Source organism: Nestor notabilis, unplaced genomic scaffold (assembly GCF_000696875.1).
Source record: "Nestor notabilis isolate BGI_N333 unplaced genomic scaffold, ASM69687v1 scaffold6256, whole genome shotgun sequence".
Lineage (NCBI taxonomy): Eukaryota > Metazoa > Chordata > Aves > Psittaciformes > Psittacidae > Nestor > Nestor notabilis.
In genome coordinates this window covers 17,650-34,381 of record NW_009933202.1, presented here as the reverse complement: position 1 = coordinate 34,381, position 16,732 = coordinate 17,650, and the positions used below count along the sequence as shown (strand labels likewise).

The following is a 16,732-nucleotide window of genomic DNA, read 5'->3' as shown; positions in this document are numbered from 1 at the left end:
CATTGTCATTGTGTCACACTGCATAATTAAGCTTTTAAATCAGTTTTCCTTGTAAAATGGCAAATCTTCTTTCATTTGTAACTCTAGATCATACAATCCAGTGTTATGAATTGTTTTAATTTGTCAAGTTTTAATTCCTTGCAGACCTCTTCTGATTCTGTGTAATTTCCCCAAAACAGAGTCTCCCTGAAAGGCAAAGTTGTGATTCCCTTTGAATCTGCATAAAAACAATCCTGAAGTTGCTGAGAACCAGCAAATGTGAGACAAGGTCAGCTCAAGCACTTCTGCTGACTGAAACAGCTCATTGAAGTTCAGTATCACTGAACAGAGAACTGTTTAGTGTTTGGAGTGACAGCAAATATTTCTGCTGAGCATGACAAGGCCAAACATGTCTTCAGTCTTTTATCTCCTCACCTTTGATCAGAAGGGTTGCAGGGCTTGCCTGATACCCAGTGTGGAAAAATCCCCTTCTTGTATACTGTCTGAATGCCTTATTCTTGTACAGTTGCCCGTGCAACGTTGCCGTAAGAGAAGGGAGGTAAGTGAACTGTGGGAAAGTGAGATTGCTGTGGTTTTGTACTGGTACAGTGGAACAGGACTGCCACTTCAGTGTTTCAGGTTTATACAAATCACTGCGCACTGTTTCTTTGCATAAAAGCATTCATACAACTCACCTTCACGGAAGGAGATAAACACCCGTCTTTCATGGAATTCCTGAACATTCCGAAAGTTATTGACCATTTCCAGGGGTTCTGGGTCATCACTCTCTGTGCAGTACATGGCTGTTTGCAGTGCCAGTAACTGAAAAGAGAAGCACCCTGTTCAGCTCCCAGAATACACAAAAAGCAATGCTAGTGTATGATCACTGAGAGTGTGTGTTTGAAATCAAAGGGGTAGTCAAAGGGAAGAGGATACAATAAGTAATACTTAAGCCTTGCATGGCCCGTGAGGCCAAATACAGAATAACGTATAAACAGTGTGATATCTCCAAACCCATACCTGTGTTTTGTTTACATCCTGGTAAAATTAATCCTGCTTAGTAATTATCCACCTGGAAAACTGCATGGGAGGAAACACGCAGCAATGTTCTCCCTAGCACAGTCTAACTCCTGAGCAATCCTAGAAGCTACTTTATGAAGGAACTCTTTACTTTTGGTAAAGGCATGACCTGATAGAGTAGGCAAAGTTAAGAACGGACATTCATAACAAGGAGTGTGCAGTAATTTGACCAGAGATTTTAATAATAACATTTTCCTCCTGTGTTTATAATGAGGGAAATCAGAAGACAGTGATCGGCAGTTTACAGTCTGTGGAAGTGGCCACTTAAGAACAAAAGGTTAATCAGGTGAGCACAAAAAAGTAAGCTGGAGAAAAACCAGGAGATACAAAATTGACAAATACCTTATCACATGCCTTTTAGAAACTTAACATCTAGCCAATCAGTCATGCCTAAGTCAATCAAGATCAAAGTAGCACTGAAATACCTTGTGAACAGGGTTCAGACATGAAGCCTGGGTAAAAATCTGGAAGTGACTTGTGGAAAGATTAAAAGCAGGGAGTAAGGACATGGTGAAAACAGAAATTAATCTCACTGGACTGTGATTTTTCAAGCTGATTCTATACCAATTGCTATGCAGTTGTCTGTCCTTCACTTACTCTGGTCAACTGAAAGCGTGCTAACTGCAAACAGAACAGGATAGTGATTTTTGTCAGTTCTGTGCTACTCTTCCCACTTTCAAAGGATTTTAGAAATGGTCATCTTTCAGTTTTACAGCAGTGTAAGAGAAATCCAGGAAATGAGAATGTGTGTTGAGTGCTGTTGGGCGGACACCACTCAGGAGAACATGTGCTGGGTTTAAACTTGCCTGCTCATGTGAAATTTTAACGGGGTGTCGGAAAACTGTCCAGAGAACGCTAGGGTAACAGGGAGGAGTTGTCAGGGATCCTTCATAGCGATAGTACTCATCCAGGCTGTCGGGAAGCAGTTCTCGGATATTGAAACCAGGAACTTGGACCATCTGATCTAAAATAGGGGATTCATGTTAAATGCTGCATCATTACTACATAGGAAATGCACCAGTGAAGTGAATTTGCTTTTCAGTAAGTAGGATGCTTTCAGTCATATCGGTAGGAGAAGAAAAATAGGTTTTAACAAAGATGATCCCAGTTTAATCAGGAATACAGCTTTTTAGGTTTCCTCTGTACAAATCATGTCTTGGATTCCAAATCAGAATTCTGTAAGATAAAGAGTGGCCATTTTAACCAAAAAACACCATGTGCAAGAAGCAAGACCTAGTCAGAAACACGTGGTGTTTCTGGCCCTACACTCATCACAGAAATGCACGGCATTTTTAAGTCTTTCAGAGTTTGTGACTGGTTCATCTGGGATTTCTGGGCTGCTTCTTCAGGTGGTTCAATCCCTCTCAGGGTGACATCTGATACTTTTGGCCATTCTCAATCCATTGCAGGCTTATAGCCACTCACCCTTGTATTTCACATTCCGGAAGTGCCTGAAGATCTTTTCATAGGATGGGTTGAAGGGTCCAATCTGTAATGAACAGACTATTAACAGCTGTGCAAATCACCGCAGGCTGAACACGAGTCTTTGCTTCTGCACACAGCAGGCAGCAGTGTTTGATGGCCTCTGTCATAAGGCATCTCCACTGCCCAGTAGACAAGAATGGCTTAAGTGCTCTTCTTATGCAAAACATTCGCACTATGCTCAGAACCCCAATAATGCTCTTACTTCAGAGAGCTATTAGAGCTGCTTTGTTATAATGCTGTCTTAACTGCACTGTAGACCTCTTGCATGTGCTCGAAAGGCCCTATTGCCCTTGCCTATTTAGCATGCCATGCAAATGAGGAGAAACCAGTTCCTCTGAGAACATTGCAGGCATAAGTTCTCAACTGACAGATTTCTTGGATCATCTACTGGGTTCTAGTCAAAGCCACATTTTTCCACCCACAAACATTTTTTAGTCTGCTGCTCCTCATAGTCCAGCAAGATAAAGAATGACGCTGTTGGGTACTGCAGGGCCACTGGCAAGGGCAGTAACTCAACTATTTGGCAAGGGCTATAACTCAACTATCAAACAAGACCATGCTTTTCAACTGCTACCAGCAGCTTTTCAGTCTAATAATCAATGCCTTTTTTATTAATCCTTTAGAGTTGGTGCTTAGCAGTTCTTCTGACGACATAGTAAACTGGTGTCCTTAGATCAACTGTAATGGCCACCAGCTGTCTGAAAGCTTTTCAAAGACCTAATCTCCATTGTTCCCCTATTTGATTTTTAAACACCATTGCTTAGGAATAAGCAGAATCCCAGTATTATTCCCTAGCATAATACACAATACTCTGACACTTTTCACAGCTGCAACTTCCAAATGAACTGAAATTTAACAGAAAATTGGCCAAAGTCTTAGAGTTGCTAGGAAGTGAGCTTGGGTAATAGTAAGGAGAACTGGAGAATTAGAGCTTTGTCTGCTAACTAGGGACTCATATTTTTGATGGAAATGTGAAATCTTAGTTACCTTATTGAGGAGTTTTAATCCTTAAGAAAAAGGAGAATTATATATGTACAAGGTTCTAAAAGTTTTTCTTTCAGGTCTTTATTCTCTTTAATTGCCTCTGTGTGGGGCTTTAGTGGAGAAAATTGGAAAGCTGTCCTTCTGTCATCTTAAAAAGGCACTGAATGTACTTGTTTACTGTAATATGTGATTCAAAGAATCTGGGAAGTTTGCAACCTGAAGACTGTGGTCAAATCCTAATTACATATAGTGGCCAAAATCAGGGTTGTGTCTGTCTGTGTCTCTGCTGTCTTAAAACTGCTTTGTGCTACAATGGGCAACTTTTCAGAAAGTGAGTTTGAAATCCACTGTTGTTTGACAAACTCTGCCAATCCTTAATTTGTAAGTGAACACAAAAATGGATTTCACATAGCTGAAGATAATTTACTGAAAAACATGACGAAATATTCAGAATTCCTCTTTTCTTAAAACCTGTTCCTCTTTATGTATGTGCTGCTGGAATCTGGCCCTTTTCTGAAGGAGAAAAGGAAGAAGCTTGATTCAGCCACGGCACTGTTAAATAATCTAGGAAATCTGTACGTTAGAGGTCTCTGATGATTAATGATTGGAAGTATATTTTAAGCCAAACAAAAAAAGATCCTGATCCTACCTCAAGAAGAATAGCCAAAACCGCCAGTCCATCCGCTTTGTCCATTGCTGCTGTTACATCTGGATATTTCTCAGAGTTATAATGTACAATATGCAGCTACAAAGAAGGAGATAGTATGTTATGGTAACATCTGGGGCATGCTCACATTTCTGTTTCACAGCTAAAAAGGACCAGTGCAACCATCTTAGGTTAAGACAATACAATGGGATCCTTCAGTGCTTTCTGGGTGTAGTGGTGAGATCTTTTTAGAGACAGGCAGAAGGTTCTGGAACTCCCACTCCCAGCCCTGCTGCAGCCGAGTTACACCCCCCTTCCTCTACATAATGTGCCAGGGAGGAAGAGGATCAATCATTTCAGCTTCAAGCCATCTTGACTGCAGTACTAGGGAATTTTTCTGAACAAGTAACATCTTGGGGCTGTCCAATGTTTAGAATGCAAAACCTGGGGTTAAATGTCACGAGAGAAGAAATGGATTATTCAAAACAAGCAAATTATTCTGACTGATTTCTCCTTTAATCTTTTAAATATCTGATTGGTATGGCTTTTCAAAATCTCTTCACAAATCTATGATTTGGGATTTGGAAAGATAACAAATAGTTCTTCACTGAATACAACAAGGTGAGTAAAAGCAGAACCAATGTCATGCAGCTCAAAATACACGTGGTTTACAGAGAAGAACCAAGGTGTCAAGTATCTAGCAATTCACTTGAAATTACTCAAGTGACCCAGTGCTGGCCCTGAGTTGAGAACCTGAATTCTAACTCCCTGACTTTTGGCATATTCAGCAAAGTACATCAGGGTCTATCCTTTTTTTTGCAGTGCACAATGTGTTTTCTTAGTATATACCCAGGTCGTAAATACTTGGATTAGAATTTTGCAGCCTTTTACAGTCATGTGCCCAAGGTAAAGTTCCCACTTTGAGACAATGGGACCTGCCCAGCCTTCTTTGTTTCTTTCCCTGATCTGAGCCTGGCTTACCTCTGCTGCAAAATGCTTCCCACTGACTGTGTGCTCTGAGCCTTCTGACTTGTTTCTGTTTCCCCAGTGGAGGTGAAGTTGAGATGCTGTGTATTCAAACGGGAGGTTTCTGATGTACATGGAAGGCAACAGGTACATTTTCACTGTAAGCAGACCAAAACCAGATGGAAGCAGATGATACCACAGCTTTCAAGTACAGGGCAAATGTATATGTATGTGTAAGTATATTACATATGGAACATGAACAAAGCAGATTCTTAACTCGTGTCCATCTCAGCCTGTGGCAGGAGATAAACACTTTAGTTGTATTTAACCCTTTCTAGGCAATTCAGAAGAATTTAGAGTATACCTATACCTTTTTTCTGTTTTCTTAAACTAGGAACTGAATGTGAGAATTGTTGCTAATGGAAATCTTTATTCTCACTGAAGAATGGAAAGTTAGTCTTATTGAAGAGGTAGTTATTGACATGTTGAAGCAAAACTTAGGCTCATGTGCCTTCTTTCAGTCCCCTTCTACAGGTTGAAAATGGCTTAATAAATTAATATTTCTCATTGTATTTTTAGACTCTTGTGATATTGAACTCCTTTGCCTTTTCTTTTAGGAGCATATGGCAAAACCAAATAAACTTCCTACTCCCCACAAAACCCAGAGCATTGATGTCAAGCAGCAAAAGACATGCTGGAGACCTTTGTATGCATTCCCCTCCCTTCTGCTCGCTGATGCTCTCCAGTGTGGAAGAAAGGCTGGGTTTTTTTTGTTTGAGGCTTTGGCTTTTGTTTTTGGTAGATATCACCATAGTAATTCTCAGCAGAAACTGAGTTGTTCACTGGAGAATTTTGTTACTTCATGAAGCAACTGTTTATGTAAAGAACAGAGATTTCTTTGCAGTTTATCTTTATTATTTTCCAGTGTGAATACAGTTTGTTTCTGGAGCGTCCCAGACATCTTTTGCATGGGAAACAAGGCTCAAAACCTTGATGTATGAACAGCTGCAAGCCTGTGTATCTTTATGCTAGTGCTAAAAAGCTTTTTTTGAGCTCTACTGTTTTCAGTCTAGTTCAAGCAGATAATTTTACCTGGATTAGCTGGCCATTGAAGTATATTAATTGTATGTAGAAATGACTGATACCATAATAATAATCATCCTGCTGATTTCTTCTCTAGCCGTAAGAGAATATAGCAGCAGATGGGGCAATGATCACTCTGACAGGGGCTAATTTTTCATTACTCAGAGCAATTAAAGTTTGTATCCAAGAGAGGTTACTCGCGTGGGTTGCATGTCCCCTGCTTTCTAGGAGAGCATTGACCTTAGAAGTGAAATCCCCTTTTTACTGAAGGTGGGGGGGGGAGGTGTATATTTTAGTTTCGGCTTACATTAGGAAACTGTTGAACTTCTTAGGGACAAGATCTAACAATGTGAGTGATTTGTGAGAGGGCTTGGTGAGGAATTTACTTATACCTGTGTGACTGTTATGTGAGGGACAGCCTCCCAGCGTTTTTCTTTTGTCTCCACTTGTTCCCTGGCACAGCTGAAGTCCACAGTGAGAACGTTTCCATCTCTGCCTATTGCCTGTCACTTACATCAGCCTAATACATTCAGCTGTGACAGTCCAATCTCTCACTCAGGGCTGAGGAAAGCTCTTAGGAAAAGCAGGTCCACAAGAAAGGGTGTTGCAGCCACTCCTATTCTAAAGGAACCTAGTTTTGATGGAGAAATTGATCAAGAGGAAAACCAGGAACCAGGCCCTAAGAGGTTAGCCCATACTGAAGAATGGGTTTATGGTGTTGTACAAAGCAGGCTTACCCCACTGAAGGAGCGAGAAAAAAAGCAATGTTTGTGTGTTGGGAATCTTGTAACCAAGCGTGCCAGAGAAGAGCAGAGACAGAGGCCATTTTATAGCACAGGTTCTTTTGGTGCTCATGCAGTAGAGGAGGTTCAAAGAAGGAAAGCCTTATAACTGTTCTTATTTCTGTGTCTTCAAATGCTTCAGGAAGGAATTAAAAATGGTGGGACTAGCTTACTGGTATTGTATGTTATGTCATATAGTAGACCTTTATGAGACTGCATCTTCTGTGCTTTTGCCTGCTGTATTGGTGCTTTGATTTAGTACTATAGTGGAGGGCATATTTGTATGCTATTTCTAATTATTCTTCTGTCTTTTTATGTATCTGTCATTTCTTACACTAAAGAGGTTTCTGTTTCAAGTCAAAGGAACAGAATGGTGCTCCTAGCTTCCCCCCTGCAATTCAGCTGAACTGCTTTGATTAGACTGGAATGTCAGAGACCCATTGCACCCATATTTTACAAGTTTATCTCTTTTTAAGAGAATCACAAAGTCTGTTTCTGTTTAAGAGCACTCCAACCAAAGTAATCAGAAGAACTCAGGAATTAATTCTGGTGTGGCTAGGGTTTATTTATAAACCATAGTCAATTCAGTTACTGCAAATCCATTTGTACTTGGTACATTCCCAGTTTTCCCTAGCCTGTTCTGTAGAGGTAGGTATGCCAGTGTAAAGCCTTCATCATTACAGCATAATTTAATCTGATAATCAAAGTAGTTCACCCATGAAAAAAAAAAATCACAAGCTGCAGCAACTTTTTCCCCCTCTTTCCTTCTCAATCCTATGCCGTCATTGAGCTTCCTTACCTGAATGACCATTATTGATCAATGTGAACTGGTCAGTGGAGGACACATTATAGCCTATGAATTCTAAAGGTAAGAGATTAGAATCATACTGGAGAATATCTTTGTGAAAATCTATTGGTGATTGGAATACTCCTCCACAAAATGGGTATTTCTTTGGCCAGGCCTTCTCTCCATCAGGACCTGTATAAATTAACAAAAAGACACATTTGTCAAGCCTTAACTATGCAAGTAATACAAAAACTCCCCTGTTTCAACCTTCACCCAAAATTTGGAAAAGCAACCTTTTCTGAATTGGTTAGGCACAAGCACAACAAGTAGAGTTTGGATCTGTGACAGTATTTGGATTATTTAGTGACATGAATTACTTTTCCCTATGGAAGTAACAGGCATATGCAGCTATTCCAGCCTTTTGGAAGAGAACTGCTGAAAGAAGTGACTCAATGTTGACAGAGGAAAGTTTCCATCCTTTTCAGTGCACAGAAAACCAGACCAGAATGGACTTCCTTTTACCTTACAGGCTGTCTGGTTCCATCTAGCAACATTGCATAACCCACAGTGAAAAGCTAACATGCAAAAACAGAAGGCGTTACGATAATTTGACCTGCAATAACTTGCTCAAGCTCTGGTGAAATCTTTCATCACAGTTTTTTGCCCTAGGTAGGATCTACAAAGAATAGATGATATCAAGAGGTTCTTAACTGTGCCTTTGATTTAATTACACATTAATAGGTAGCAGCTGTTTGTAAGCTGTAAGTTGAGACCGTTTGGATTTAAATACCAAAAGAGGTACTTGCAACCTGTGTTTCAACTTGACTCTGAAGATTCATCATGATTCTTTCTAAGGCAGGAAGGTCTTTTGGGATCACCCAGCCTGATCTGTATAACACAAGCCATTGGACCTCCCTGGATTAATTTCTACTTCACTGAGGTCGTATTTTTCAGAGAGGAAAAAACATCTACTCTTCTTTAAGCATTGCAGGTAAAAGATACTTCATTAGTTCCCAATGGATAATTACTGTTCTTGGCAGCTTGCTTTTCACTGTTTGTCTAGCTTTGACTTCATTTAGATAGTGATCGCTTTTAATCCTTTGCTTAGAAATGGAAGAGCCTCCTGCTAGTATATTTTGTTTCTAATTGAAATACTTATAGAGGGCATAGTTTCTCACTTCTCTTCAACTAAATAGATTGCGTTCCTTGAGTCTTTGGTTAGAAGGCTGCTTTTCCAAACCCATAATATTCCTTGTGGCTTCTTTGAAGTATCACATCTTCCATAAATCGTGACTGCCAGAATCTAATGTTAGACTGAGTCATCAGTAGCAAAGCAAGTTCAGGTCTTTTCTGAAGGAAAATTAACTGTCAGGAGAATGTTATTAGAGCCTCACTTGTGTGAAAGACAGTTTCCAAGGATATGGATATGGGTATGGATAGTGGAGGTGAATCTGACGTAGTGCATGTCACAGAATTGGCAAGTTCAGTACTGGAGCTCAAAGGCAGACTTACTTCCTTGTTAAAGCTCTTTAAAATCATTCACGACATAGGTTAGTACATGACATTGTAGTCTGGATACTTAGACTCAGTCAGTGCTTTTTCAGTGTAAATAGGCCTTTTAGGCCTGTTAGGGTATTGCTTTAACTTATGTCTTGGACTCCAGTTTGCTGCCAATCACGTTAATTTCTCTCCTCTTAGATCTTCATGGTACTACCTTGAAGTTGTGTAAATTATTTTTAAAAGCTAATAAATGCTATGCTGCTGTTGTAGAAAATGGTATTCTATCCATTCCATATGTTTTGGGAAATAACAGATCCAATCAGAGGAGCCTAATTCTGTACTATGGGATATACATACTCGAGAATATTTCCCAGGAAAATACATGCCAGGATATATGAGAAAATTATAGTTTCTTGAGGTTGAAACTTGCTGTGCAAGACAATGACACTGAAATATAACACTTTCCAAGAAGCTAAGACAACAGCAGTGTCAGAAAAATTGGTGAGAAGCCTTCATTATAAAAAGACTTCAGTAATTTTAAAAGGTTTGGGGTTTCTGTGCACTGCTAAGATTGTTTGCAAGAAGACATATATTACATATCAGAGGTCTGGAGACTTGATAATTAAATAGGTAATTTTTAATTGATGCATAAAATAGACGTCTAGCCCCAGCCAGTGGAAACCATGTCATGAAGTACCCTTCACTTTTGCAGTAGCATGTTTGGCTGAATTGAATGCCCTTAGGAGCTGGCAGCAGAGTATGGGAACTTCCACACCAACATCAGCAATTCAGAAGGGAAACTTTGGTCTTTTCTATAAAATGCTGTAGTTACTGCAGTCTTTAAGTACCTTGATCCTTACTAGCAGTTACCCTTTCCTTGACATGAATCTGCTGCTCCACTCACAGGCGTCTTGGCTACCGCAGTCTTTGCTTGTTTCTCACTCCTGCTCAATCGAAAAAAACCCCAAACAAAACCCCAACAGCCAAACCAAACAAAAAACCCCTTTTTTTGGTACAAACCAGTTTTTCTAGAAATCCTGCCTTTTGTCATGTAGTCTTCCTAATTTCAGTGCCACCAAATTCCTGTCTCAAAGAGCTGAGCTCACTGCAGCTTGGGTTTGCATATGTGAAATTGAGATTTCCATGGTAGATAAACCACACAGCTGGAAGGCATTTCTCAGCTAGCTCTGTTGAAAATGAATGATTGATTGTGAACCAGATTTTCCTTCTCCTGTGCCAGCACATTCAGATAAATCTGGGGGAAATCACATTGTGTTTATAAAGACTCTGATCGCTGCTGAATAAAGAATAGCATGTGAGTTTATTAAGACTGGCCCGTACTACAAGTCTCAAAAGGTATTCACGGAAGAAGTATTGCAAAAATATCTTAGGAGTTAATTTCCTCCTTTTGTGATCACATTTGTGACAAAGGGAAAGACTCAGGCAGCTCAGGTGATGTTTGCTGCTCTGAGGATCCCATGCCCCTGCCGTGCTGTAAATAACCCTGAGCCTGGCTGTGCCCTCATGGCTGTTCTGTAAGAGATGTCTGTAAATGAAGTAGTGGTAGTTCTTTGGATAGTCTTGCTGCCCAGCTGCAGTGGGCTGAGGCACATACCCTCAGCACCATGGCTGCGTGCATCCATTGTACCGCCTCCCTTGACAGCTTTGAGCTTCCTGTGCCTAAGCCAGAAGCCAGACCCACAGCCCTAGTGCTGCTGGGTGGTGCAGGACAGATGTTCCTCTAAGAACCACTGGTGTCTGCTCCCAGGGCGTGTACATTGGCTGACTTGAAAACGAAGGAAACAGGCCTATGAAACACAAGTGTTACCAACAGACTTTTGCTGGAGCAGAAGAATATTCATGTTGCTCAAGCTTCTCACTTGAGTATCCAAGTTCTCTAAACTAATGTCGTAAAATGCATCGGGTCAGTAACACGGGGAACGAATGCCTGTGGTATTTTTGCAGCCAGGCAGGGCACTGTGCCCTGTTCTCAGCCAGTTGGAAGCTGTATTGCTTCTGTTAGTCCAGGGCTGCGTTAGCAGCGAGGGCTGAGAGCCCAGGCTCCCTGCCACAGTAACATGGCTGCATGTTCTTCATTTTGCTCAGAGCACAGGCAGGGTTCTGTCATATCATTCTGTGTCCTCATAGCCAGTATGTGTGTATCATCTTCCACGTGCTCGTCCAGAGGGAAGCTTGTGAGATAGAGGGGTTGCCAAGGGCTGTAGCTGGCTCAGCTACTCTATTCAAGCACCACATGAGAAATTTTGGGCATGTTCTGGTGTGTTCATTAAAGCTGACATTTGCTAAGGGGAAGTGGAAGGGTCTTAGCACAGGTTCTCAGCACCTCGCTGAATTGGAGTAGAGTGTTTGGCAACAGTAAAGCTAAAGAGTTTGCATGTTCAATTAGCCTGACATCTGGTAACAACAATTCTTGTGTTTGTGTTGTAGCATGAAGTCCTCCCCTTGTGCACGTTACTAATTCCTCTGGCACTGTTACTTTAAACTTGGCTGTAAAGCTAGTTTTCTCTATTGTAGCTGCTTGTCCACTCTCAGTGAGTGATTCTGGCTCTTTGATTTCGTCCCAGCCCTCTTACATTACAGAAGCAGAAAGCCAGAATCCAAAGAATTGAAGCCCGCCTCTCCAATTCTGCCAATTCTCTTTTGGGGTAGATGACTTCAGGCCTGCACTTCCCAGCCACACAGCAACATTGCCGAAAGCTGCATGCATGTGCTCTCCTGAGCCGTGGGGCATCAGAACAATTCTTTTAGTTCTTTAACTAAGATAAGGTTTTTTCTGATGGTACAGTTTGTCCATTGTACAAAAGGTGAAGCAGCCCCTCGGAGGACACAGAGCAAGCCTGTGTCAGAACGAGAACTGATGAAGTTGGGCACTGAGAATAACATACTCTGAAATAAACACTGGTACCCAAAGTCCTGGAAAGGAAGAAGTAACTAGTTTAAAGCAAGTGTTACCCTAGGAAGGAAGACAAAACTGCTACTTTGATGGCAGTAAAACAAGTTTTGCTTTCCTTACTACCCAGCAGGGTTGGGTTCATCTGGTGGCTGCTGAGAGGGTGGAAAACACAGGCTTTTGTTCTTAAGACTGTCTCAAGCTTTTTTTTCCTAATGAGAATGTGAAGTGTATGTATGCATACTGGCAGTTAGATTAATACCTATAGACAGGCAGCTGACAGTTGTCCTTTTGCTTATGTGAAGCAACTCAGGTAAACCAGAGCACAGCCAAAGGGAGTAGTTACTAACAGCAAGTTGAACCTCAGAGGTTCTTTGTGTTGTCTTGGAGCAGCACCAGAGGCTTAAGAACAAGAATTTTTTGCTGAGATTCTCAGTGCTGCCTACTTCTCTGTGGGCATGTGGCATGTAAAACACTGCTCTGAACCAGGAATAACAGGCCAGATGATTTGATCATTTAAAAGAAAATGTCTATAATTCTTCTTCCTGAGCAGCCATCAGATCCTTCTGGGTTAGTAGCTGACTGAAAGGACTATTGTACAATATAACACTGCTTTCCTGAGCATGATATATTCTACCTTGTGAGTGCTGGGGGTTTCAGTACCACAATAGAGGTGACTTGCTAAACTCTGGCTCTACTTAAAAATTAAGACCCATTTGGGTAGGGAGAGGTATGTTCTCTGTAGAACCAGGCTGAAATGTGCTGCTGGTCTATGACTGCTGGGGATATGGAGGACTTTGGGGAACTGCTGCAGTTGTGGGGCCGATCTTTTCCTGCTGAAGTGCCTGTCACTGGCACTAAGGCAATTCAGAACCCAATAACTGATTCTCAGTCACCCACAGATGAAACCCATTGGCCAAATAACAGATTTCAAGACAATGGGCCAGATCCAAACCTGGGTAAAGGTAGTGAACCAAGTAGGTTCTCGCCAGAATACATTTGGCATGTTGTCAATAAAATACAGAGCAAAGCTACTACTTAGTATGTACAAATTGGTTTGTACTTACCAATATAAGACCATTTTGACCCTGTTTAAAGACAAAGGAAATATTACTGTGAATATTTGAAATTGATCTTAGTCTATAAAGAAACAAATTGTCATTTAAGCCCCTGTACTGAATTTTGCAGTACTTTTAACTGTCTGCCCCCAAATGTTGAGCAAAACACAGACACTTTCAAAGCTTATGAACACTTCTCGCCCAAATTATAATTATCCCTGTGTTCCTGCCCATAGGGGTGACTTTCTTGTGGTTACTTAAATGCTGGAGTGAAACTTCTGTTGGTTTTTTGGTGGTGTGGTTTTTGGATTTTTTGTGGAATAGCCACAGGCTTGGTATGTAGGTGCATCCCTGGTTTTTTTCCAGTTAGGAAACTAAGGTATATAAATGGAGTGTAGCTATAATGATCTCCCTCATGCCTAGTTCGGGAATTTGAAAACCATCAGTGGGTTGCCAGTTGCTACAGTCATTTCTATAGAGGGGCTCTGGGATTGGCCAACTGAAACAGGAATAGATGGACTTTGAAGAAAAGGAGTATGATCCATGAACCCATATAAGTTAGAGAATCCAGGGGGGGTTGAGTGAGTGTCAGAATGACCAGTACTCATGGTTTGAGGAACTGAACTTAGGACAGTGCCTTTGCTTGTCTTTGGAAAAGTCTTGACTTATTAAATGCTCTTTTTAATTATTTTTTTTCTGGTCCTGAAACCTACTTAGTCATTGAGCTTGCTGGGTAATTGCAGGTGCCTGTCCTGACAGACCTGCACAGGTTTGGCTGTCAGAATAATGCATATCTGTACTCTCTGCATATTCAACTTAATTTCTGCTTAGAAAACAGTCCTGAATTACAGGTCTTGCAAACACTCAGAATGCCCGTATGTGCATGCATGCAGGCAGGCAGATATCTATCCTTACATGCGCAGGACACGATTCCTGACTGTACTCTGGAGTGTGGTCACAGATACAGCTCTTCTCCAAAGAATGTGGTGTGAAATGTTTGGGATTAATTTGTAGGGATGTGCAAAACATCTGTGCTTAGCTCTTAGTAGTGATATGTGCTGGGAACACTGAGCTCTCTGCTTCCAGTTCATTAGGACCAGTGTGCCTTGTTCTTTTACACTGGAATTCTCAAAATGAGGTCGATGCAATCATCCTGGCTCACGTCCCCATGTTCCTCATGTAGAAGAATTCATGCACTGTCTTAGATTGCACGATGAGAAACTGCCTTCTCCTCTCTCCTTCTCTCTGCAAAGGATCATCTCTTACTGATTTATTTTTGGGGGTGCTTATGGCCACTGGTCAGCGTGTTCTGTAAGTAAAACTTGCATGAAGATAATGACTGACTGTCAACAGCTTTTAGAAATTGCCACATCCTCAGCTGAGCCAGGTTTGAAAATATAGTGGCTTAACTGTGGTAGCTACTCTCTGCTCATGTTCTTACTTCCCGTTACAATGTGTACAAAGTGCACAAAATCTAGAGCCACCCTTAAACAGTCAATTTCAAATATTTTCAATATTTTGGGCATTTGTGGTAATTGAAATAAAAATAAATGAAAGCTTAAAGTCTTTGCCAAGTGAAATTTTCCTTAGCTTGAGAGCATTTTGATGCTCTGCAGTTCACTACCATTTACTGACGAGCGCAATAATAGCAACAAGTGTAGGTAGAGCTGAGACACATTTAACATCTATTTGATCCAGCTTAGATCAGGAGATGAATAGATGATCAGATGGCAGAATCTTCTTGATTTTGCCTGAATGAACATGTAAACCTGCCATCTCTGAACAAGGTTGCATTACCCTTATTCTGGTTGATAATGAAATGAGGATAAGGCAGACTGTCACACAGGCTTAAAGAATTGGAGGAGAGCCAATAGATATCTGATTCACATCTACAAGGGAATTATCAACAGCTCTGTACTTGTGAGCACTCTCCTGCCTTTTTGTTCATGTTAGGGTGAGTGCTGATGAGTAACACAGTTTCATGCCCATGTATGGCAGAAGAGGTTCCTAGAGCCAGTGTTATCTGTGCTTCACTGATCAGTGTGCAGGCAACAAATACATCTCCAGTGTCACTGGAGAGGTGAGAAAGTGGGAATGGTTTTAATTGTGATAATCTATGTTAGTTTTTTCTCTGACTTGGGAAGATGTCAGAGATAGGCAGATGCCATAGCTCTTGCCGTTTCTTGGTACTGGGGTTCTTAATTATAAGACAGGGATTCTCCAGCCTTCCCTTCAACATGTATTGTAAGATATCTTTGCAACACATCTTTCCCTCTGAACCTTGAGTTGTCAGGGAGAGCCCCTGGAAAGCACTGAACTTTATTCTGTCATTCTGGAAAGCTCCAAGGTCTAAGAACCTCTGCCCTTCAGGTGGGAGATTCTGCTGGAGAATATAGCCATTTTTCAGAGGATATATGCCCACAATAAGAAGGGGACCTTGAAACTGTGATTTCCACCTCTCACGTAGCTCATGTGAAAACCCCACTGAAGTCTTGTCTTGTCAGAGCTCTGCATGAATCTGACAGCTCTGGATTACATTTGAGCCTTCAGGACTTTTGTCACATCAGTACGCATGCTGAATAAGTCTTCTCACACAACCTTTTACAGTCATTCTCTCTTATAGCCTGTAATCAGACTAGGTGGATTATAATCAGCTTGAATGGATGCAAATTGATTATAATCAGCTTGAATAGGCGAACATTCACTCCTAAAAAGAGAGTGAGGAATGCTAACCTCCTGTAACTGTTGTGTTTAAATACAAGAGAATGAGGTCTAGTGTATGGGGTGCTTCACAGGGATTGCATTCTTTGCCCTCTGAGGGCAGAGGGAAAGGTGTGATGGTTCCACTACTCTGAGAAAGGCCAGTCTCTGCTTCATTCTGTGAGAAACAAAATGATCACAAAGCAAGGCATACTGAGCACGCAAGAAGTCTGTAACGCAAACTACATCAGGGGACAAATTTCTTTTTCCTGTATATATCAGAATACCTATTCTGAACAATTGAAACAAGGATACCAAACAACTGCAGACTACAACAATATACAACTTTAAGCATGCTATTGAAATTGTAATAATTAGAAGATGCTAGTTTTCTGCATACATTAGCTGCCCTAAGTTACAAGTGACAGTAAAATAGAAAGCTGAAAGACTTTACCATTCAACGGCGCTTGCACTGAGACTGGTGTCTTTAGGAAGAAAATAAGCAGAGCAGTAACTGTGACTACACTGAAGCTCTTGGCTGACATCTCAAGGAAAGACTTATAATATTCCGACAGTTCACAGGTTCCTCTGCAGTCTGAAGAAACTCCCTTGTAGATATATGGCAAATAGCAGAACGCACACATACAGAGCTGCTGCTGAAGAAGAGCTTCTGCTCTTCTCTCCCCTTGTGTCTCTCCTTGCTTTTAGGACTGCTTTTTATAAAGCTCCCGAGACTCAACCCAAAACAAATGATGTAATCAGACCTGCCTC

At 41.1% G+C, this 16,732-nt stretch overlaps 1 protein-coding gene across 1 annotated transcript; it reads right to left on the bottom strand.

Moving 5' to 3' along the window:
• Positions 1-674: 674 nt before the first annotated feature.
• CA12 (carbonic anhydrase XII) lies at positions 675-16,506 on the bottom strand (the record flags this gene model as incomplete). The annotated part of the gene is made up of 8 exons (XM_010016753.1): positions 16,416-16,506; positions 13,271-13,291; positions 7,805-7,984; positions 5,156-5,298; positions 4,178-4,273; positions 2,485-2,548; positions 1,866-2,023; positions 675-801 (listed from the first exon to the last, which is right to left on the bottom strand). Coding segments are annotated over exons 1-8 (880 nt in total), but the record flags the coding sequence as incomplete, so codon positions are not given.
• Between the last annotated feature and the right edge of the window lie 226 nt (positions 16,507-16,732).